Source organism: Hyla sarda, chromosome 5 (genome assembly GCF_029499605.1).
Source record: "Hyla sarda isolate aHylSar1 chromosome 5, aHylSar1.hap1, whole genome shotgun sequence".
NCBI lineage: Eukaryota > Metazoa > Chordata > Amphibia > Anura > Hylidae > Hyla > Hyla sarda.
In genome coordinates, this window is record NC_079193.1 from 59,496,372 (window position 1) to 59,520,368 (window position 23,997).

General features: G+C 42.5%; 1 protein-coding gene across 4 annotated transcripts in view; it reads left to right on the forward strand.

Moving 5' to 3' along the window:
• Nucleotides 1-23,997, forward strand: part of LMBR1 (limb development membrane protein 1) — a 171,222-nt gene that overhangs the window by 107,518 nt on the left and 39,707 nt on the right. For 3 of the 4 annotated variants that reach the window (XR_008843902.1, XM_056519572.1, XM_056519571.1), the window contains exons 6-9: nt 8,652-8,778; nt 10,083-10,136; nt 15,407-15,475; nt 18,779-18,843. Coding sequence is in view for 3 of the 4 variants with exons in the window: in XM_056519572.1 (XP_056375547.1) it covers nt 8,652-8,778; nt 10,083-10,136; nt 15,407-15,475; nt 18,779-18,843 (315 nt within the window). In the remaining variant the exon portion in view is untranslated. The remainder of the gene's footprint in view (nt 1-8,651; nt 8,779-10,082; nt 10,137-15,406; nt 15,476-18,778; nt 18,844-23,997) is intronic. The other variant, XM_056519573.1, reaches the window with a different exon arrangement.

Consider the following 23,997-nt stretch of genomic DNA (forward strand, 5'->3'; position numbering starts at 1 on the left):
TACGATCCGATTTTGGTCAACCACGATTTTGCCTCCAATCTTAAATCGTGCAAAATCGGATGCAGATCAAAACTGATGCATTTGTTGTCTATCATTAATACATGGAAGTCAATGGATACGACTTAGCATGCAGATTTGTACGATTTCAAAGTTAAAAATCTTGAGAATAAGTAGGATGGTAAAATCGTGATGTGAATGCACCCGAAGTGAATCTGCTCCTTGATACTTTTTTCCCCCTAACTTCTTTTGTTCAGTGATTCACAGTTTGTCGTTCGTTTGTACACAGAATATAGTAATAGAAGTTGCAGCATCTAGGTAGATTCTAGACTGTAGAAGAAGGCTGTACAGCACTCACCAGATCATTGCCGAGAAAAGGTTCCTTATTTACCTTAATACACTGGAACATTACAGCAGCAACAGGAGAGGGAAGGTGAACGCAAGCACCGTGGAGTTCGTGGGTGACAGGTCTATTTCGCGGGAGTCCGCTTGGTCACGCCCCTAGGGGCGTGACCAAGTGGACTCCCACGAAATGGAACAGTTTTGCTGTAATGTTCCAGTTTATTCAAATAAAGAACCTTTTCTCTGCAACGATCTGGTGAATGCTGTACAGCCTTCTTCTACAGTCTTTTTTGCATGCCGTATTTTCACATGAATAGCACCCGTGATCAGCCTCATAATACAGTTGTCGCTACCTCTGCATCCCACCACACAACACTACTGGGGAGTTCCGGACCCTGTTGTCTCTCTACAGTACATATAGGTAGGTTCTACCTATATATTGCTACTTTAGAACACTGCACACACTGTAACGTTCAAGTACCCCACCAAACATTGGCTGAGACTGGCTATTTAGAGTTCATTTATGCAGCACATCAGCTGTGTCGTAGTCTGTTTTTTTGTTGTTGACGCTAGTAATAGAAGCCGTATTACACACGATAGTCTTTAGTCACTAAGAAGTAAAGAGTACATTGGCCCAGATTTATTAAGTCCTGCTTCACCAGAATTTTGTACTCTGATTCTAAATCTGGTGCATGTTAAATGCCAAATACAAAAGTAGATGCGCAAAAATTACATAATTTTTACAAGCTTGTTTCCTTGTTTTCATTTTATTTATTATTTTTACGAACAAGGTGTGACACACACAGTTGTAAAACTATTAATTCACTAATCCTGCAACGCATTTTTGACACAAACTACACCCTCCAGGAAGGTGGTGTAAAGAAACAAGTTAAGGCTGCATTCACATAATGTCTAGTGTTGAGCGCAAATATTCGAATAGTGTTTTTTTTTTTCATTAATATCGGCACTTCGCGATTTCTTGAATATTTATATTCGTTATGAGGAATATTCGTTTTATTTTTCCTTTTTTTTTTCTTCACAGTACACTTCACAATGATGTGTACTGTGTAAAAAAATAAATAAATAAAGTAATCATCCCTCCCTGCTTCCAGCTTGTGGTCCTTCTGACAGGGGGTGGGGGAAGAAAAAAAAATCTGCCATCTTGAGAGTCCACACCCCTCTCTTCCAATTTTGGAGGGCAGTTTAAAGTTGAAACATGTTGTCCAAACATAATAAAAATAGGATTTTTCAGTCCCCAGCTTACCACCTATTACAAAATAGATGTATAATAGGATGTCTGTTCCCCTTTGAAAAAATTTAGGACTCGCTAGATCAATCTTAAATCTGTATGATTTAGTCAAAAAATGTTGGCAACATATATAGTAATAATAATATAAAATAAAATATATATAATATCACAAACCGCAGATTATACATCTATTTTGTAATAGGTGGTATGGACTCAAAAATCCTATTTTTATCCTTTTTAACTTTTCTTTTCTCTTTTGGGTAAGAGAGACTATTTCAGTTAACCTGGCATATTGATCACTGTGAGCTGCACAATCAGATTTTCATGTTGTCCAAACATGTCAAATGTTTAGATCTCACTGGTTTCAGTTCTGAAACCTGCTGTGATCCTAAGTTATAACCGTGTGAAGTGTGCGGCAGCGGGCTTAACCTCCTGGCCAGCTGGACACCCGATCTATCTCATTCTCTCCATTATAGTCTATGGAGTGAATGAGTCAGACCTGGCACCCAGCTATGACATGCCATAAGTTTGTTGATGACACTATCGTGATAAAGGGGTTTCCCCATTTGAGAAAGTTATGTCCTATCCACAGGCCGCACACCACCATTCCATTCATTCTCTATGGGAGAAGTGGAAGCAGCCGAGTACTGTGCTCCATTCCAACAGGTTATTGGGTTTCCTGTTCTCGAGTTTGAGCGTGGTCCTCAGCGGTTGGACTTTAGTGTACTCTGTACTGTGGGTTTACTTGAGCACCATTAACAGATGGTAAAATTGAGAGATTCGCACATGAGTCAAGAAGGTAGACCGTATGAAGAAACTATTCATTATGGATCCACTAAGCTTTTATGACTCTTAGAAACAGGGTTGCTGTAGCCTTTTTTTATTTTAATGAAATAAAAAAATGTTTTCACTATTGTATGATCATCTGTACAAATGTGTTCTTGCATAACCATACATCTCCAAGCCTCTGTGGCAATAAGTAAAATCAATTGCAGGCAGGTGTCTATAATAGGGTTGTTAACCTCATCAAGGATTTCCGCTGACTTCAAAACTTCCCGTCTGAAGGTCGAGCACTTCGATATGTAACTGAAGACAGTGTTAACAGTCTAATTTATGGAAGCCTGTCTGGGTTTAATTTTCTTTTTTTCTTTGCTTCTGATGCCACTCAGACCTGCATCAACATGATATCACCCTTTTGTCTGTACACCTCCGCTATGTAGCTGAGATGTAAGGGTTTATTCTACAGTTTCCTCTCTCAGGTTTGCTTCTGCCACGATACTACTAAGCTACGAGATGTATCACACACATGGGGTTTGCAAAAGGTTCTTGAATTTGTCATATTGCCAAATTCAATGAAATTCCAATCTTTAATGTGTGACTTCCTGCTGGGGTAGTGATGAGAATTGAGGGTCCTTGGTAGCTGATTCCTTTTAATGATAAAATTAAACTATAACATATTGCAATCTTTCAAGAATATGAAGGTCTTTCTTTATAAGACATAGTTTAAGCACCGTTAGTTGTGGGAGAAACATAATTGTTATTAAGAGTAGGTTCTGCAATCGTCCAAAATGTATCCATTTTTCTGTCTATGGACCTGTCCCTATAAATTACCATATGCTTGTGTGTTTAAACCTGGCAGGTTCGCCACTGGTGTTTAGTGTGGATCTGCAGCAAATTACAGTATAATGCACGTGAATTGGGTTTTGAAAATGCATCCACATATAGCAGAAATGTTATAACTCTGCAGCATTGCTCATTCTGTTGTGGGACCAGAAGGGTAATGACTCTCCTCAAGGAAAGTGTCATAAAAACATGGAGACTTATAGGATGTTCATTCTTCACTGGGAATTCTGGAAAGTAAGGATATTCAAAACAGCTCTAACACCGCTTTAACCAAGTGGCTTTACCTTAAGATCTATGTTTCACTTTAATTAGGAGTCTTGGAAACTGACTGGGAATGTACCGTATATACTCGAGTATAAGCCGAGTTTTTCAGCACGATTTTTCGTGCTGAAAACACCCCCCTCGGCTTATACTCGAGTGAACTCCCCCACCCGCAGTGGTCTTCAACCTGCGGACCTCCAGAGGTTTCAAAACTACAACTCCCAGCAAGCCCGGGCAGCCATCGGCTGTCCGGGCTTGCTGGGAGTTGTAGTTTTGAAACCTCCGGAGGTCCGCAGGTTGAAGACCACTGCGGCCTTCAACATCATCCAGCCCCCTCTCACCCCCTTTAGTTCCGAGTACTCACCTCCGCTCGGCGCTGGTCCGGTCCTGCAGGACTGTCCGGTGAGGAGGTGGTCCGGTGGCATAGTGGTTCCGGGCTGCTATCTTCACCGGGGGCGCCTCTTCTAAGCGCTTCGGGCCCGGCCTCAGAATAGTCACGTTGCCGTGACAACGACGCAGAGGTGCGTTCATTGCCAACGTACTTCTGCGTCATTGTTAAGGCAACGCCTCTATTCCGGGCCGGAAGCGCGGAGAAGAGGCGCCCCCGGTGAAGATGGCAGCCCGGACCACCTCCTCACCGGACCACCTCCTCTCCGGACAGCCCTGCAGGACCGGACCAGCGCCGAGCGGAGGTGAGTACTCAGAACTAAAGGGGGGGAGAGGGGGCTGGATGATGTTGAAGGCCGCAGTGGTCTTCAACCTGCGGACCTCCGGAGGTTTCAAAACTACAACTCCCAGCAATCCCGGACAGCCGATGGCTGCCCGGGCTTGCTGGGAGTTGTAGTTTTGAAACCTCTGGAGGTCCGCAGGTTGAAGACCACTGAGGGCGAATGATGAGAAGAGGATGATGAAGGGGGGGGGGGTGTGGGATGATGAAGGGGGGTGGGGATGATGAAGGGGGGGGTGTGGGATGATTACAAGGGGATGATGAAGGGGGGATGTGTGGGATGATAAGGGGATGATGAAGGGGGGATGTGTGGGATGATGACAAGGGGATGATGAAGGGGGGATGTGTGGGATGATAAGGGGATGATGAAGGGGGGATGTGTGGGATGATGACAAGGGGATGATGATGAGGATGTTAATGACGGGTCTGGATGATGACAGGGGGGGATGAGGTATTTCCCACCCTAGGCTTATACTCGAGTCAATAACTTTTCCTGGGATTTTGGGTTGAAATTAGGGGTCTCGGCTTATACTCGGGTCGGCTTATACTCGAGTATATACGGTATGCTAAGCTAAAGATCTCCCCAAAAGGAAATAATACTCATCAGCAGCCAGATACTTCTGGGTTCTTCTCCTCATCAGTAGAGAGCAGGGTGCTAACGAAGTACATTCCCAGTCTGTTTCTGGGACTCCTAGTGGGAGTGAAATACTGACTCGAAGGAAAAGCCACATGGAAAAAGTGGTGTGAGATCTGCTTTGCATATCATTTCTTCCTAGACTTCTCAGTGGAGCATGACTGGCCTATAATTCTTACATGTCTTTTTATGACACTCTCCTTAGTGAGAAACTTTACCCCTTTTGTCCCACATTGATAATACTCTCACTAGCCAGGCAACAGCTGTCTGCAGATGGGTATTTTTTTCTGGAGAGATTTGACTTGGTATACATTCCCAGTCAGTTTCTCAGACTCCTAGTTGAAGTAAAACACTGTAAGGGGAAAAAAAAATGTGAGAAGCCTTTACATATTTTCTTCCCAATGTTGTGCAAAAGCCACAAACTTTCATCTCGAATTTCACCCTTTCAATACGCATGATGTTTGTAATCCACAGTAAATCCACAAATAACACTTGTTACAGATAGTTTGAAGCAAGGTATGAAGTGAAAAACTTCTGCTATAAATATGACCTCTCCCCCAAGCTTCTTCTTTAGTTAACATTGGCTATGCTAGTTGGCAAATGTAAAATCTTGCCATGGTGTAATGTATCTTTTTGTGTAACTACCATTTGTTTTTCTATTAGTTTGCGCAGAGTAGAAAAAAAATTCACGGAAGACCATAAAAAAGTGGCTGTTCACAAATGATTTCCTACAATTTATTTAGAAAAAAAGACCACTATACAGTAGTCCCTCAAGTTACAATATTAATTGGTTCCAGGACGACCATTGTATGTTGAAACCATTGTATGTTGAGACCAAAACTCTATGTAAACCTGGTAATTGGTTCTGAAGTCCCCAAAATGTCATCCAAAAATAGGAAAAAGTGAGAATTAAAGAAAAATAAGTAGATAACTAATACAGATAAAAGTAAGAAAGATCTGCTGGAAGCTGTAAATCTCTGTCTAGTTCAGTGTTTTCCAACCCGGGTGCCTCCATGCTGGAAGTTGTAGTTTTGCAACAGCTGGAGTCACCCTGGTTGGAGCACACTGAAATAGACAGAGATTTACTAGAGGTTCTTCAGGGTCCTGTACAGTACACAAAATGTCCTAAAAAAAAAAGTAAAATGGAGTCGCCCCCTTACTTGGTGTCCAAAGGAGCAGCTAACATGGCATAGTTTAAAATTAGTACAGAACATGTAATACCTCCCTGTACTGTAGGGGGCGCTACCAGACAGGAATTCAGTGCATGCACTTTAGGAATACAGGGGTTTTACCAGTGAATGCCCATTCTGATTGGTCGGTTCTTCCAGCCATTGACATGTTTTGCAGATTCCATAGCATTGTATGTTGAGTCTGGTTTCAAGTTACAATGAAAGAAAAGACCATTGTATGTTGAAACTATTGTATGTTGAGGGATAACTGTACAGACAAATCGTTGATGATAAACCGACTGCCCCGTGCCCAGCTATCGCATGCAGTCCTACAGTAGTGAATGGCGCAGAATCACAGGACCTCCGTTCTTGAGTTCGGTTAAAGTCATGCCGGTCAGTCCCGCAATGATCACATATTTATATTCTACTTTTTGATGGTTTTCATGTAGGAATAATGACCATAAAAAAATTGTGAACCCAATATGCGAACTATGTTTTTTAAAGCAATGCATTCCGAAAAGGGTATGTAAGCGGACCATTCAGCCGAATAACAAGTTGACTTTAAAGGAGTACTCTGGTGCAGAGTATTCCTGCTCCGTCCTGCCCGGGCTGCAAAAAAAATGAAAATAAACCATCACTCACCTTCCTGGATTCCCGCGGAGCGCCACTACAGCTGATCGGTCCTCCGGTCCATCTTCTTCATACTTCCGTGTGTAGCGAAGCGTCGCATGGTGCTCAGCCTATCGCCGGACGCCGCAATGTTCTGCCTCGGACCATAAGTCTGAGCGCCATGTGACGCTTCGTTCACACGGAAGTATGAAGAAGATGGACCGGAGGACCGATCAGCTGTAGTGGTGCTCCGCGGGAACCCAGGAAGGTGAGAGATGGTTTATTTTCATTTTTTTTGCAGCCCGGGCAGGAGGGAGCAGGAGTACTTTGCACCAGAGTACTCCTTTAATACAAAAAAAAAATTGCCAAGTTGATTTTAATAAAAAAAAAAAATTACAAAAATTGCCGAGGTCTTGTAGTGTTGATTCTGCCCACACGAGGACTCTGTAGTCTTCAGACTGATGCACAAGCCCATTTGCTTAAAGCAGCAGTTAATAGCGATTACCTCACTATACCTGTGCAGCATCTGGCGTGATGCCACATCCTGGCAGGTCGCCAGTGTCTTCCATTCGCTTGATTGGAATCACAGATACAATTTGCTAATCCACTTTCTCAGCCTTGAGAATCAGAAATACAATCCATCTTTTTAAAAATGGCTTTGCACAGCGATGACGTTATCAGGAAAGCTTTATTTATTTATTTATTTATTTGTTTGTTTATTTATTTCTATGAATATTCGATTTGGTAAAGTCTTGTCTTATTTTCATATTAGTCATCTGTATACCGGGAAAGTCATATCTGATACGTAGATTTCCTTCCTAAAAGCTCTTCATCCATTTTTGTTCTTGTAACTTTTAAAATAAATATCTACACATCCCAGACCATAAGTAAAGGAACGCGTTCCTAAATTGTACGTACAAGTGAGCAGCACTGTATAGACAGCATTTATTTCATTTGTTCATATATGTACTTGGTTTACTTGTGCTCTCGTGTACGGTTGACTCTAAGGGTACATTCCCACGTGGCGTATTTTGCTGCATATTTGCTGCTGCGCATTTTCCTACCCATTGACTTCAACGGGAAAATAAAATACGCAGCAGCAAATACGCAGCAAAATATGCCACGTGGGAATGCACCCTTATGGTCAAGCAATTTCTCAGTAATGGAGACAGCTGTGTGCGGGAGCATGTATTTTTCATTATTTATTTATTTTTACTTGAATTGTACCTGCAGCCAACCCAAAAGTTGAGATTGTTAAATATCTTAGGGTGCCCTGATCAAACACCCTTTCCAGTTTCTTGATATGCCCTGCTATTCCTGAGGTATGTGGGTTGATAGTATGTCTGTCTGACTATTCAGGGAATTGTCAAATGGGCGTAAACTTAGTTTTAATAATGGAAGTGACTATCAGGTGATGGGCGAGATTATACAGTCAGGAGGTATGTATTTGACAAATACACCCCTCAATGTACAATATACACACCCTCTGACTGTATAATCCTGCCCATCACCTGATAAAAACTGTATAATGACAGTAAAGTCTCAATTTTTCGGTTGCCCACAGAGTCTTTTTAATATTTAAAGGGGTATTCCAGTGAAAAATTATTTTTTTTCATATCAACTGGCTCCAGAAAGTTAAACTGATTTGTAAATTACTTCTATTAAAAAAAAATCTTAATCCTTCCAGTACTTATCAGCTGCTGAAGTTGAGTTGTTCTTTTTCTGTCTGACCACATTGCTCTCTGCTGACACCTGTCTGTCTGTCTCAGGAACTGTCCAGAGCAGGAGAGGTTTGCTATGGGGATTTGCTCCTACTCTGGACAGTTCTGGCGACAGACAGAGGTGTCAGCAGAGAAAAAGAACAACTCAACTTCAGCAGCTGATAATTATTGGAAGGATTAAGATTTTTTAATAGAAGTAATTTACAAATCTGTTTAACTTTCTGGAGCCAGTTGATATGAAGAAAATATTTTTTTCACTGGAATACCCCTTTAATATGTATCACTTTCACTTATGTCAATATTTTTATTTTCCATCAAGGGAATCAAAGCTCGGATATTGGAGACAGTAGTCATGCTCATCCTTCTGGCCTTGCTCATTTTTGGCATTGTGTGGGTGGCATCTGCCCTGATCGATAATAGCGCTGCAAGCATGGAGTCCTTGTACGGTAAGTTTCTTCTCCCTGCATACCTGTCCAAGCTGTAAAGCAGAACCTGTGACCTCTCTTGACATGTCCTCCATAGATACTTGCATTTATCATAATATAGCAATTCTTACATAGTTAGGCTGGGTTCACACTACGTTTTCTCCCATACGGGAGCGCATACGGCAGGGGGGAGCTAAAACCTCGCGCTCCCGTATGCCTTCGTATGCGCTCCCGTATGTCATTCATTTCAATGAGCCGGCCGGAGTGAAATGTACGGTCCGGTCGGCTCATTTTTGCGCCGTATGCGCTTTTACGACCGGACCTCAAACCGTGGTTGACCACAGTTTTAGGTCCGGTTGTAAAAGCACATACGGCGCAAAAAGGAGCCGACCGGACCGAACGTTTCACTCCGGCCGGCTCATTGAAATGAATGACATACGGGAGCGCATACGAAGGCATACGGGAGGGCGAGGTTTTAGCTCCCCCCTGCCGTATGCGCTCCCGTATGGGAGAAAACGTAGTGTGAACCCACCCTTAGTATGATTGAAAAAAGACACCTGTTCATCATTGTTAACCAAGGCGGAAAGGAGATGAATTAAGGGAAGGGATACAGGTGGATAATAAGGTGGGGATGTTTGTTATCTTTATTTTTACATACAATGTTAATTTCATCTAAGAATTTGTCTAAGGCTGCATTCACACATCGTTTTCAGCCTGCAGTTGCCAGATCCGGGTGGGGGAGGGGAAAACCGGGCACTCCCGTACCTCAGCCGGACTGGTACTGAAATCCTTTTACTTTAATGAGCTGACTGGAGTCAAACGGTGACTCTGGTTGGCTCATTTTTGGCCCGTATCCGGTTTCCTGACCAGACATAAAACCATAGTATACTACGGTTTTAGGTTTTTAGGTCTGGTCACAAAACCGGATACGGGCCAAAAATGAGCCAACCGGAGTCACCGTTTTACTCCGGTCTGCTCATTAAAGTAAATGGATTTCAGCGCCGGCTGGGGTATGGGAGTGCCCGGTTATCCCCTCCCCTAGCCGGATCCGGCAACAGTAGGGTGAAAACGAGCTGTGAATGCTGCCTAAGTTTGTTTTGAAGTTCTCAGTAGTTTTTGCTGTTACCAGTTCCAGAGGTAGTCTCTTTCACAGATTCACAGTTCTTATGGTAAATAAAGCACCTTTTTTCTCCAGGCAGAGGGAGCGCTCCCTTGTCTTTTGAGACTGTTTTACCTGGGACAGTTTTTTCCCATGTTTTTGTATGGACCTTTTTATTTTTAATTATTTTAACCAAGATGCTCCATGCCCCTTTGTACCCTTTTAGCTCCAGGACATCATATCTATGAACCGGTGCCCAAAACTGAACAGCATATTCCAGGTGAGGCCGCACCAATGCTTTATAAAGCAGTAATATGATCTCCCTGTCCAGCGACTCTATGACCGTTTCATACAATACATGACAATATCCTGCCGGCCTTATAAGCAGCTGCTTGACATTGCATGCTGTTCTGTATTCTATGATCTACAAGTACACCCAGATCCTTCTCTACCAGTCTCTCCCAGTTTTATGCACTTCTGCACATCTTCCATAGACTGTACCATGCTACAAAGCTTGGCGATAGGCTGAGTGGCAGTGTCATGTAATGGGCCCAGGCCAGGTGCTCTTTCTGGTGCCCAAGCCCATTATATCACACTGCCGCTCAGCCTATCACTGGCTGAGGCAGGACCATACTGCGAGTGCAGTGTGACATGTCTGACCCCAAAACCAGGAAGAAATCTGGGGTTGGAGGACGGGAGACCGATTTCAGCGGCACTGGTGGAGCTGCGGAGGGTTCGTTAGTTCATTATTTTAATGGCAGCAGCCTGGGAATATAGCATAAATTAAAATTGGTTGAAGTACCCCATCTAGTTTTACACATTTACAATATCACTAATGTTAATTTTGGTACATTTGTTCTCATTACTGGTTTGTGACACCTGAATCTCCTTATCCACTGCTCTTAACCTCCCCCACAAGTTTCTTTTCCACCCAGCACTATGTTTTCACCATTCTCTAACCTATCTGCCTCTTTATATGCTTGATTTTCTACTTTGTCCTTTCTCCACATCCCTAGTTTAAATACTTTGCCACCCCTTCTAGGATTCTCTCCCCCAATGCAGCGGACCCCCTGCCGTTCAGGTACAAATTATCTGCAGAATACAGTTTGTACCCCAATTAAAAGTCAACCCAGTGCTCTAAAATCCCAAACCCTTCCCAGGCATTTAACTCCCTTCGCCCTCGCTGTCTTTCCTGTGATACACATGACACAGGTAGTATTCCAGAGAGTACAACTTTGAGGTCCTTCCCTTTAGCTTGGGACCTAGTTCTCTGAAATTATTCTTGAGGGACCTCCACCTACCATTTATCCTGCTGTTTGTTCCTACATGGACCACAACAGCTTGGTCATCCCCCACCACCCCACCCCAAGTACCAAACCCTGGCACCAGGTAAACAGCAAACCATTCGGCTGCTTCAGTCTTGGAAACAAATCTGTACTTCTTTCCTTTTTCCTGATTCTACAATTCCCATACAACCACTAACTGTCTTGGCCTACCACCATTACCTTTCTCCACTGCTTGTTAGACTGTTCCCTTGGCTGTAAGGGAGACCAGTATCCTCTAGTGTTGCCATTTTGGAGACTCGCGCCCTCGCATCATCACCCTACTTGGCAATTTTGCTTGAGAGCACATAAGGAGTGGTCTTCTTTTTCTTGGAACCCCTTCCAGTTCCTCTAACTACATTAACCCTGCTACTTGGTCCTTCTGACTAATTTCTCCACCCTCCATGACTACCCCACTAACTGCTTTCTCAGTGAGCAGCATTTTTCTCTCAAGATGGTCAGTCGCTCTTGGTGTTGCATTTTGCTCCTCCAGATCTTTAATACGAACTACCTGATGGCTACACTCTCACATCTACCACAGCAGGTTGTACGTACAGGAACTTTAAAATCCTGCTTTCAACGCCTTTTGAAGTCCACTTATGCAAAAGCCACCACCAGTAAAAGCACAAGCCACTGGAGCATCTTTTCTTAAAAGCATTTGTTGTGGTCCTATAACCAATACGCCATACCAGAATCGGGGCATGGTAATATCCAGTTGTGTATTTAATGGACTACCAGAGAAATGTTATCATGCACAGATATCCAGATTTGTTAGGTTATGGATAATGAAAGCATTTTCAGGAACAGACAAGTCAGGAGAGGTGACAGGTCCTTTTTAAATGCAGCTACATACATTAGGAAGCGGTCACCAAGCTGACAACTTTGACTCGCCATTAGCACTCAGGTTTAGTGCAACTTAAAGTGCATATCATTCCAGTAGAGTAGTTAAAACATATATACATGTAAAGTTTTTTTTCTAGAAGATTAATTAGGTTGTCTGGGAAATTATTTTACAGTTGTGGCCAGGCTTGGGTAAAAACAATTTAAAAAAAAGTGTACTCTGCTGCCCCAATCACCCCAGTCCTGCTGCGCAGCTCTTGCTGGTCTCCATCTTGACATAAGCCACAAAAGAAAATGTAAAATGAAAAAGTGAAATTGCACTTAGCAATCTAAAATCAGACCAGGACTTGAAACCGTAGCTCATCCGGTGATAGATCCACTAGACCGGTGGGAAAGCACTTTAGCAGCAGTAGAAAAATTGAGCTTCGAAGGGTCCAGTCCGGACCAGAAATACGTTGCTATAGTGCTAATAAAGTGTATTTTAGGACATGCACCAAGTGTCCCAATACTTTTATATAAGATAGGACCAGCGCCGAAAAAAGCTCAGTTTTCCATCTTGACATAAGGAATTGCAGTCAATCGCTACGGTCCTTGGTTGGTTGAGCGGGTACTTTCTTATGTTGAGATTGAGACTAAGATGTGCGGTGCTGCAGGGTTGGGCATCGGCAGGAAGACACCTGTAAGGGATTGAGGAAGGTGATTCTGTTTTTTTAAACAGTAAAAATAATTTCCTGGACAACATATATAATAATAATGTATAAAAACAATAATAAATATATATGAAAAATATATAGAATATGGTCAGATGATAACCATCCGATAGGCCTCTGGAGGAAGGCCTGACAGCTCCTATAGACTTTGTACTGATGTTTGGGGATACCTGACAAAAACATAATGCCTATAGATAGCATTGAATGTAAATGATGTCTATTGTACATCGTGTATATACTGCAGGAATGAAAAGCACAGTAGAATTGCCTTATTAAGTTAAATGATCAATTATTTATATAGTATTTCCTGGTATCTTATTTTTAAGTTTGCCAGAAACAAGTGTCTGAGGGAAATAAAAAGCAGCCATAAATTGTTAGCTCTTACTGACTGTCATCTCCCAATGTATCACTGCATTATGTAATCTAGCTTCAGAGTGATTTACAGTAGAACATGTCTGTTATTTCTTTCCCTTTACCCATGGTGTATATCTCGGATATCTGGCATTTTATTATAAAGGGTCCCTTCTAGTCTTATTGTCCTTCTTATGGACACATGTGTTGGGACTCCTCTCATATGAAGCAACTTCAGGTAACCAAGCTTAGTCATTTTAGTTATAGGAGACAGGATGAGCTCATCTACAGTTTTCACCACCTTGAGATAAATGCCTCTCACTCCGACTTCCATAGTATTGGATGTCCAGCTAAATACAAGGATATTGATTATTCGCACCACATGTTGCCAATCCATGCAACTTGGCAAGGTCATCATCCATTCTCCTAGAACTATTAGTAGTAGCCAAGCCAAGGGTACAATTTGGTTATAGTAAGTTTTGGTTTTAGTTATTGTTTGTGTTTGGTTGGCTTATGTATAGCCATGTCCTTACTGTTAATAGTGGGTAGAATGGAAATATAGAATTAACATATATATAGACAGAAAATGAAAGACCACTTCTTAAAGTTAATATATTGGAAGCAGTAAATACATTTTTGACAATGGACAAGTAATGATGGCTAGACTACTGGGTGAGACCATCTCCAAAACAGCAGTCTTGTTGAGTGTATAGGTATGATGCCTACCAAAAGTAGTTTGGTGGAAAGCAAACCAGCAACAGGATCCTATGCTGGGGCTTATAAATGTGCATGGAGAGCAAAGGCTGGGGGAAAAAAGTAATTCTCACTAGGACTAAGTAGGAAATAAGACGTTCTCGTAGAGCGGGTGTGTGTGTGTGTGTGTGTGTGTGTGTATGTATATATATATATATATATGCACACAACACTATTGCAATAAGTTTAAGGGCTGGTTCACACTACGATTTGGCAATATGGGAACCGGATACGACTGGGGGGAGTGAAAACCTGGCGCTCCCGTATCCCAGCCGGACCTGGCCCGTATGTAATGTATTTCAATGAGCCGACCGCTACCACGGTTTTAGGACCGGTCAGAAAATCGTATACGGGACAAAAATGAGCCGACCGGAGTCAGCATATGACTTCGGTTGGCTCATTGAAATGAATGGGGTTCGGGCCGGATCCGGCTGGGATACGGGAGCGCCCGGTTTTCGCTCCCCCGGTTCCCGTACACTACAAATGTAGTGTAAACTATTTTTTGGGGGTGCTGCTCTAGTTGAACGTCTGTACTCCAGTCACCCACTGGAGGCAGGGAGAGTAATGAAGAGACTTATTGGGGGAGATTTATCAAAACCTGTCCAGAGGAAAAGTAGCTGAGTTGCCCATAGCAACCAATCAGATCACTTCTTTCATTTTTCAGAGGCCTTTTCGAAAATGAAAGAAGCAATCGGATTGGTTGCTAGGGGCAACTCAGCCACTTTTCCTCTAGACAGGTTTTGATAAATCCCCCCCCGCTGTCTCTTCATATCTATGACCTTAGTCTGTCTCAACCATTCCATTTTAGTTGTGCAGGTAGAACCAGGACCAGTAGTCGGCCCAAATCATTTAGTGGTATTTGACAGTGACTACTGCTCAGTGGAAGTGTTGTGATTCTATTTTTATATGATAGGACGTTACCCGTAAACACGGTGAACTACCGCTTCCTGTGTATAGCCACAGACCAGTCAGAGTGCCCATGCTGACCCCTGTCCACTGCCAAGAGTGGATACAATAGGCACATGAGCATCAGAAGTGGAAGAAGCTGGCCTGGTCAGATGGATTACTTTTTCGCTTACATTATGTAGATAGCAGGTATGTGTCACCTGGGGAAGAGATGGCTCCAGGATGCACTATAACAGTGGTGCCCAAACTGTGGCCTTCCAGATGTTGCAAAACTACAGCTCCCAGCATGCCCGGACAGCCGTTGGCTGTCCGGGCATGCTGGGAGTTGTAGTTTTGCAACATCTGGAGGGCCACAGTTTGGACACCACTGCACTATAGGATAAGGCAAACTGGCAGAGGCTGTGTACCATTCTGTTGGGACACCTTGTCTCAGACCAAGACCCTTTACGGTGACAGTATTACCTAATGGCAGTGGGCGCTTTCAGCAGATTAATGCAAAAAATAGTTCAAAAATATGTCAGAAGATCATGACCAAGAGTACAAGGTGTTTGGTTTTATTATTATTATGGTACATTTAATCACAATAGATGGTTTTGTCTTATTTGTTTTTGTTTTGCTTGTAAAATGTTAAAAACTGTATTTCCCATGACTTTTCTTTTCTCATTCAGATCTCTGGGAATTTTATCTCCCCTATTTGTATTCCTGTATCTCCCTCATGGGATGCCTCCTGCTACTCTGTAAGTAGTCTATTCTATTAGAAAACCATATCCATACAGAGGTCTTTGACATTTTTATGAATTGTGAATTCTTAAAGAACTTTTGCAGGTGGGGCATGTTTACTATTGCAAATGCAAAAACAAAATGGCTTGTGTTACATTTATTATGGGTATTTTAGACATATTTTAGTCCTTTTTTTTAGACACTCTTGCACCTTGCTTGACAAGATACAAAATCAGGAAATGCAGCCTGGAGTGCTAAGGGTGTGTGTGTGCAGCCTTATCCAATCATAGCTCAGTTCACACTGAACTGCTCTGGGCTGTGTGTAGCAGAGTGAGGGAGGAAGTTCTCCCCTGTATGGCTTCAGATGATGTCACCCCTGCTGGGGAACACCCCTTCCCAGTCTGTAAATCTGAGCAGAAAATACAGAGCAATATCAAGGTAGAAAACTAAAAAATAATAAAAAAATACAGGCAGGGGGTGGTTTATCATGATGGGGGCAGTGAACTGGGAGGATTATAAAATTTAACAAGATCATGACAGGTACTCTTTAAAGGGGTACTCCGGTGGAAAAGTTTTTTTTTTTTTTTAAGTGAACTGGTGCCAGAAAGTTAAACAGATTTGTAAATTACTTCGATTAAAAAATCTTAATCCTTCCAGTACTTATTAGCTGCTGAATACTGCAGAGGAATTTCTTTTCTTTATGGAACACAGAGCTCTCTGCTGACATCACGAGCACAGTGCTCTCTGCTGACATCTCTGTCCATTTTAGGAACTGTCCAGAGCAGCATATGTTTGCTATGGGAATTTTCTCCTACTCGAGACAGTTCTTAAAATGGACAGAGATGTCAGCAGAGAGCACTGTGATCGTGATTCAGCAGAGAGCTCTGTGTTCCAAAAAGAAAAGAATTTCATCTGCAGCATTCAGCAGTACTGGAATATCTGTTTAACTTTCTGGCACCAGTTGATATAAAAAAAAAAGTTTTCGATCGGAGTATCCCTTTAAGTATTTTGTATATCAATAAAGATTTTGTATGGTACTGATATGGTGTGTGCGATTTTATAGTGTTTTTCTCTTTCTTTGTTTTTATACTACCGTATGTATATTTAAACACTTAGGCAGCACCCACTTTTTAGGTTAAGCCCCTTTTTATATTTATTGTGGAGTAACATTTGAAGTGCAATAAGCCAACTAACGATTGGAAAAACAGAATAGACAGTATAAAAATTTCCCAAATTGATCAGACAGCCTGATATACGTGATACATTTTAGTCTGTCTAGTCCATATCTACAATGTCTACTTATTAGATAGTTTTTGTAAATTTGGGCCAATATTGTTCATCATTTTTACAGCACCTAATGATTTTTGATCTTACACCCTATAATATTCTTATTTGGTAGTATGATGGTTAAAATTTAAAAAAAAATTCTGAATATTAAAGAAGCATTCCAACTAAAAATACTTTATCCTCTATCCACAGGAGTGTTCGATCGTGGGGCCCCGGGTCTTTATTATGAACAGAGAGTCACACGTACAGTCATGGCCATAATTGTTGGCACCCCTGAAATTTTTCAAGAAAATGAAGTATTTCCCACAGAAAAGGATTGCAGTAACACATGTTTTGCTATACACATGTTTATTCCTTTTGTGTGTATTGGAACTAAACCAAAAAAGGGAGGAAAAAAAGCAAATTGGACATAATGTCACCAAACTCCAAAAATGGTCTGGACAAAATTATTGGCACCCTTTCAAAATTGTGGAAAAATAAAATAGTTTCAAGCATGTGATGCTCCTTTAAACTCACCTGGGGCAAGTAACAGGTGTGGGCAATATAAAAATTCCCCCCTGAAAGCAGATAAAAAGGAGAGAAGTTCAGTTAGTCTTTGCATTGTGTGTCTGTGTGTGCCACACTAAGCATGGACTACAGAAAGAGGAGAAGAGAACTGTCTGAGGACTTGAGAACCAAAATTGTAAAAAAAAATATCAACAATCTCAAGGTTACAAGTCCATCTCCAGAGATCTAGATTTGCCTTTGTACACAGTGCGCAACATTATCAAGAAGTTTACAACCCATGGAGAGTTCTAAAGTGTCCAGCAATGATTCCAGATCTAAATCCCATTGAACACCTGTGGAAAGATCTTAAAATTGCTGTTCCGAAAAGGTGCCCTTCCAATAAGAGACCTGGAGCAGTTTGCAAAGGTAAAGTGGTCCAACATTCCGGCTGAGAGGTGTAAGAAGCTTATTGATGGTTATAGGAAGTGACTGATTTCAGTTATTTTTTCCAAAGGGTGTGCGACAAAATATTAAGTTAAGGGTACCAATAATTTTGTCCAGCCCATTTTTGGAGTTTGGTGACATTATGTCCAATTTCCTTTTTTTCCTCCCTTTTTTGGTTTAGTTCCAATACACACAAAGGGAATAAACATGTGTACAGCAAAACATGTGTTACTGCAATCCTTTTCTGTGAGAAATACTTCATTTTCTAGAAAAATTTCAGGGGTGCCAACATTTACGGCCATGACTGTAAGTGCTGCTGATCATTTCATTGTCTATGGCAGTGTTTCCCAACAGGGTGCCTCCAGCTGTTGCAAAACTACAACTCTCAGCATGCCCGGACAGCCAAAGGCTGTCCGGGCATGCTGGGAGTTGTAGTTTTGCAACACCTGGAGGCAGCCTGGTTGGGAAACACTGGTCTATGGAGCTGCCGAAGGGAGTGAAGTACAGCACTAGGCTTTCTTTGGCAGCTCCCATAGAGAATAGAGTGGGGAAAACATGCGCGACTTGCCTCTCCATTGAAGACCCCGGGGTCCCCATTCTGAAGATTGTTCCCCCTGTGATCTGACATTTATCCCCTATCCCTTGAATAGTGCACAAGTATTCATTGATTCTTTAAAGGGGTTATCCAGGCTAAAACTTTTTTTTATATATCAACTGGCTACAGAAAGTTAAAAATATTTGTAAATTACTTCTATTAAAAAATCTTAATCCTTCCAATAGTTATTAGCTTCTGAAGTTTTCTGTCTAACTGCTCAATGATGATGTCACGTCCCGGGAGCTGTGCATGATGGGAGAATATCCCTTGCATGATGGGAGAATATCCCCATAGGAGCTGCACAGCTCCCGGGATGTGAGTCATCAGAAAGCAGTTAGACAGAAAACAGCAACTCAACTTCAGAAGCTAATAACTATTGGAAGGATTAAGATTTTTTAATAGAAGTAATTTACAAATCTGTTTAACTTTCCGGAGCCAGTTGATATATAAAAAAAAGTTTTTGCCTGGAATACCCCTTTAACTATAACTTGGATACATCTCTTTACAGTGTGTACACCTGTTGGCCTTTCACGAATGTTTGCAGTAATGGGACAGCTTTTGGTGAAACCTACAGTAAGTGCTTTCAGTGTATCCCTGATATGTATTTTATAATAAAGCATATAATATACTGCAGTATAATTTGTGTGACACTTATTTTTTCTTATTGTTTCCCCAGCGATATATCCGTAAAATTGTGATAGAATGCTTTATTAGTTGGACTCACTTCTTTGCTATAGAAAATTTAGCTCTAGAACATGTCTCTCTTATTCCCTGTATTTCTAGAATAATAGCGCAACAAGGTATAGGGACGTAGCATAAAGAACTGTCAAGTCTTTAGTAACTCAACTTATATATTGAAGGTGTAAACTCCAAGTTCCCTTTGTGAGGAAACCCACAGATACACTGATGTAGCTCCACAGAAAGAAGTTACAGTGTTAGATTTGGCCTTAATGGAGACCGGCGGAACATTGGTGAATCCCTGTTTCCTGTGCAGCCAATCTAACGTTCCAATAGAGCAGTGGTCTCAAACTGCGGCCCTCCAGATGTTGCAAAACTTCAACGCCCAGCATGCCCGGACAGCCAACGGCTGTCCGGGCATGCTGGGCGTTGAAGTTTTGCAACATCTGGAGGGCTGCAGTTTGAGACCACTGCAATAGAGTTTTGTTCAAATGGAGGTGTACCATCGAGCTTTGGCAGATCTTCCTCTATCTATGGCATAAGACGTTCCTATAACATGTCTATGTAGATGCGGCCAGTGACTGTATCCTCAGCAAAAAATAAGGGACCGTAGACTTGGCACCTGCTTATTGCACAGAAAATGTTTATTTTGGGTAAGTCCCTAATGTGCTCACTAAGCCGACATGGTTTTCCTGAGCCCCAAATTCTAATATTGTGATGATTGACCTTCCCACTGAGGTGAAAGGTTGCCTCATCGCTGAACACTGGCCTGTCAGCGAATTCCTCCTCTACCAATCTGCCATTATAAGTGAATGCAAAAGACCTGGGTTTACAATGCAGACATTTACGTACACGCCATATCGGGGTTTGTGCAACTCGTAGTTCCATACTGGTCAGCCGGGTTTTGCTTTTGATTTTCAGTCACTGTTCATTTATTATTGATGGCCTTTAGGCTGGGTTCAATTCTTCAATTTGAAAACCGTACAGAACCGTATTGAAAACCGTATGCATAGACTCTCCATTGAAAACCATATGCCAAAAGATGCATCAGGTTGTGTCCGTTTTGCATCCTGTACGGTTTGGTCAGTTTTTTTCCCCTACCCAAAACCATAGCCTACCATAGTTTTTGGTCCGGGTGAAAAACCGTATACGTTTTTTTTTTTTTTTTTACATGGGAGTCAACGGGAACCGTACAGAACTGTATGCGCGTAACAGTTCCATCCAGTTTTCACCATACGGTTTTTGATTTTGCACCATTTTTTATTTTTTATTTCAGTCAAACAAATGAAACGTTATTCATAATGGAATGAAAAGCTAAAAACTTATGTTTTTTTTCTTAAAAAACAGATGCAACAGGACATCATTTTTCAAACAGTATACGGTTTTCAACCGTATACGGATTCCAATTTGTACACACGTTTTGATACAGTTTACATTTAGTCAGTTTTTGAGGAATCGGTTTTTTTAAATCAAAAACCTGATACGGGAACTGTATTGTAAAAACGTGGTGTGAACCCGGCCTTACACTTGCACCATCCTTTTTGAATCACAATGTACAAATAAAACATATACCTGTGTAAAACAGTCAGATTGTAATAACTAATAAACGATGGTGGTCTGTTAAAGCCTGAGGCTATGCTCATGGACTGTAAAAGAGTGATGTGAATAGGGTCTTAACCAGAATAAAATACTTAGAACAACCTTGAATCTTCTTCTGGAAAATAAAGTAGAGCCCTGCGTAGCCAAAAGGCTAACAATATTTGAGGTCCATTTACAGTTATTGTGCCATTTCATTACCCCCCCCCCTTTTGCAATTTCATTACTAGCGCCCCCCGTGCCATATCATCACCCCCCTGTGCCATTTTAGCACCCTCATATTCCATTTCATTAGCCCCCTGTGGCATTTCAGAAGTTTGCCAGACTGCGTGGGATTTTGTTGGACCCACTGTATGTTCTGTGACCGCCTGCTCCTGCCTGCAACAACCAAATTACCGTCAGCAAGTTTTTTATTTAGTACCATTGGATCCCAATGCAGGGCTCTAAAACAAGTTGGGATCACAGACAGCTGCCTTTGCTGTGGGATTTCAGATTCATTGCCATCGGAGTGCCCAAGTCTATCAGAGCGAGGGCCTCCACTTTTTACCTGTCTCCCCAATACTTTTCCTGGTGGCAGTCCTGAGCGCCAAATTAACCACAGATTCCATAACTGGGCTTATAGTGGTTATTTTGATGGGTCCGTGTGTAGTCTATCAAAGTCTAAAATTACAGAATGCTGTTATTTTACCATATCTTCCATTTCAGTTGATACGTGCTAATTGCTCCTGGCCACAGAACAATTTTCGTTCCTATTAAGCACCAGGCTCTCGTGTTTTAGCGACTTGTCATGCGTTCAGTAATTTGCGCTCCTTTATTGTAAACTATGTGCGTCCTATTACTTACTGTCATGGAGGCTAAAACACTGAGAGTGACAGGCTTAATTAATTGGTAAAAAGATTTTATTTTTTTTTGTCTCTAAGCCGCCCTAAAAAGTTCTTGCTTGTCCTGTTTCAACACTCTTAAGTCAAGTAGGAGCGCACCGTCCTTATAATTCACTCCTCACTCTGAGGCTTCCCTTGTTCTAGTGGACAGCCACTGAATTCCTCCCAAATTCCTCCTGAGCCCTTTATACTCCTCTTGCATCAATCCCAAGCCCTTAGTCTCATGAACCCGTGACCTCAGTCCACAACTTTACTTTTATTTGTCGCAGTCATTCCTTCCCTGGCATCCCATTGCTGAAGACCTTTGCTTCTTTAAGGTTGGAAACAGACGTGGCATTTTTGTCCGAAAATGTCTCAAAGAATCCATGCTCTCCACATGGTGTTTTTTTTTTCACCAAAACATTATGGTCAGGTGCTAGCTGGGAGTCAGTAGGGTAGTGTTTCCCAACTAGGGCTGCCTCCAGCTGTTGCAAAACTACAACGCCAAGAATGCTGGGAGTTGTAGTTTTTCAACACACAAATGTTTACATCGTACTCAACTCCCCGGCCAATCTAATTCCTCCACTCCATATAGACCAGCGATTTCCAACCGAAGCCTGTCCGGGCATGATGGTCGTTGTCGTTTTGCAATAGCTGGAGGCACCCTGGTTGGGAAGCACTGGAGTAGGGAAAAATGTAACACTATACCTACACATTTTTTGGCTCTGTGGCAGATTATAGAAATCGCTGCATGCATTGACTATGGCATTTTTTTTTCATTCACATGACATGAGAATCGCATAACTATTAATGAGAAAAAGTAGGGGAAAAAATACCACATAAAAATGTCTATACTAATACACATATTATTATTTTCATTTAAAGGAAAACTGTCAGCCTGTTCACCCACACTAAACCCAATAAACTGGGTTAGGCTGGGTTTACACTACGATTTGTAACTACGGTTCCCGTATACGGCTGGGAGGAGGGGGGGGGGGCTTAATCGCGGCGCCCGCACTCAGCCGTATAGGGGAACTGTATTTAATGCATGTCTATGAGCCGACCGGAGTGAACCGCAGCCTCCGGTCGGCTGCTTTTTCGGCCGTATGCGGTTTCCCGACGGCAGGCAAAAACGGGGTCGACCATGTTTTTGCCTGCGGTCGGGAAACCGCATACGGCCGAAAACGCAGCCGACCGGAGGCTGCGGTTCACTCCGGTCGGCTCATAGGCATGCATTAAATACGGTTCCCCTATACGGCTGAGTGCGGGCGTCGCAATTAAGCCCCGCCCCCCTTCTCCCAGCTGTATACGGGAACCGTAGTTACAAATTGTAGTGTGAACCCAGCCTTATAGTGTGGGTGAACAGGAGTCCAAAGAGGGGTCACTTACTTAAATATGTCCAACAGGTCCTGAGATTTGTCCCTCAGAAGATCCTCTGTTGGCTCAATTTGTCTTCTCAATTTACATATTCGTTGTCTGCGACTCCAAATCCTAGTTAAATGGAGTCACAGATAGAGATGAGCGAACTTACAGTAAATTGGCTCGTAGCGAACCTCACAGCTCGGCTGATGATTACTTTAGTCTGCATAAATTAGTTCAGCTTTCCATGGGCTCTGGTTGCCTGGAAAAGTCTGGGAGGAGTCTTAGGGTCTTCTAGGACTGTATCCACTTTTTCCAGGCAACTGGAGCCCTTGGAAAGCTGAATTAATTTATGCAGACTAAAGTAATCAGCAGCCGAGCTGCGAGGTTCGTTACGAGCCAATTTCCTGTAAGTTCACTCAACTCTAGTCACGGACAATGAATATGTAAATTGAGCTGACAAAGCCCCGCCCCCTGAGCACGGTTCCCTAAATTCAGCATAGGATCTTCTGGGGGACATATCTCAGGACCTACTGGACATAGTTAAGTAAATGACCCCTCGTTCACCCACACTATAACCCAGTGGATTGGATTTAGTGTGGGTGATCAGGCTGACTGTTTTCCATTAATTAATTTGATTATTTATTTTCAATGCGATTCTGGTGGACTGTGCACACTGCTGAATTTCCGTGAAACTGAATTCCGCAGTGGAAATTCAAATTCCGGACTCTGCCGAAAAATTGAATCTGTTCGTTCTTTTGGTGAATCTGTTTGGATGTGCATTTCTGTCAATGGTGATGGTTCCTATCTGAGCGGTCCTAGCACCGACTGAATCAGTTCCTGCAGCTGTGCCGACCTAGTGCAGACTAAATAGGTTAGCTCTGCTGTGCGGGTCTGCTGGTAGTAGTATTTTTTGCAGCAGCTGGAGGAACCCTGGTTAGGAAAACACTGTTTTACACAAAGACATAGCTAAATATAATGGTGTCCGTAAAGAGAAATGAAAAGTCGGCACTCACCGGTGTGGCTGCAGGGTCTTCTTTATTGAGACATACTCACATCAGGGGGGGTACAGAAGAGAGGGGTGGTGGGGGGACAAGTGGTGGCGACCGAGCTCTAGTTTCGCACACTTGGTGTGCTTCGTCCGGCCATAATGGCCGGACGAAGCACACCAAGTGTGCGAAACTAGAGCTCGGTCGCCACCACTTGTCCCCCCACCACCCCTCTCTTCTGTACC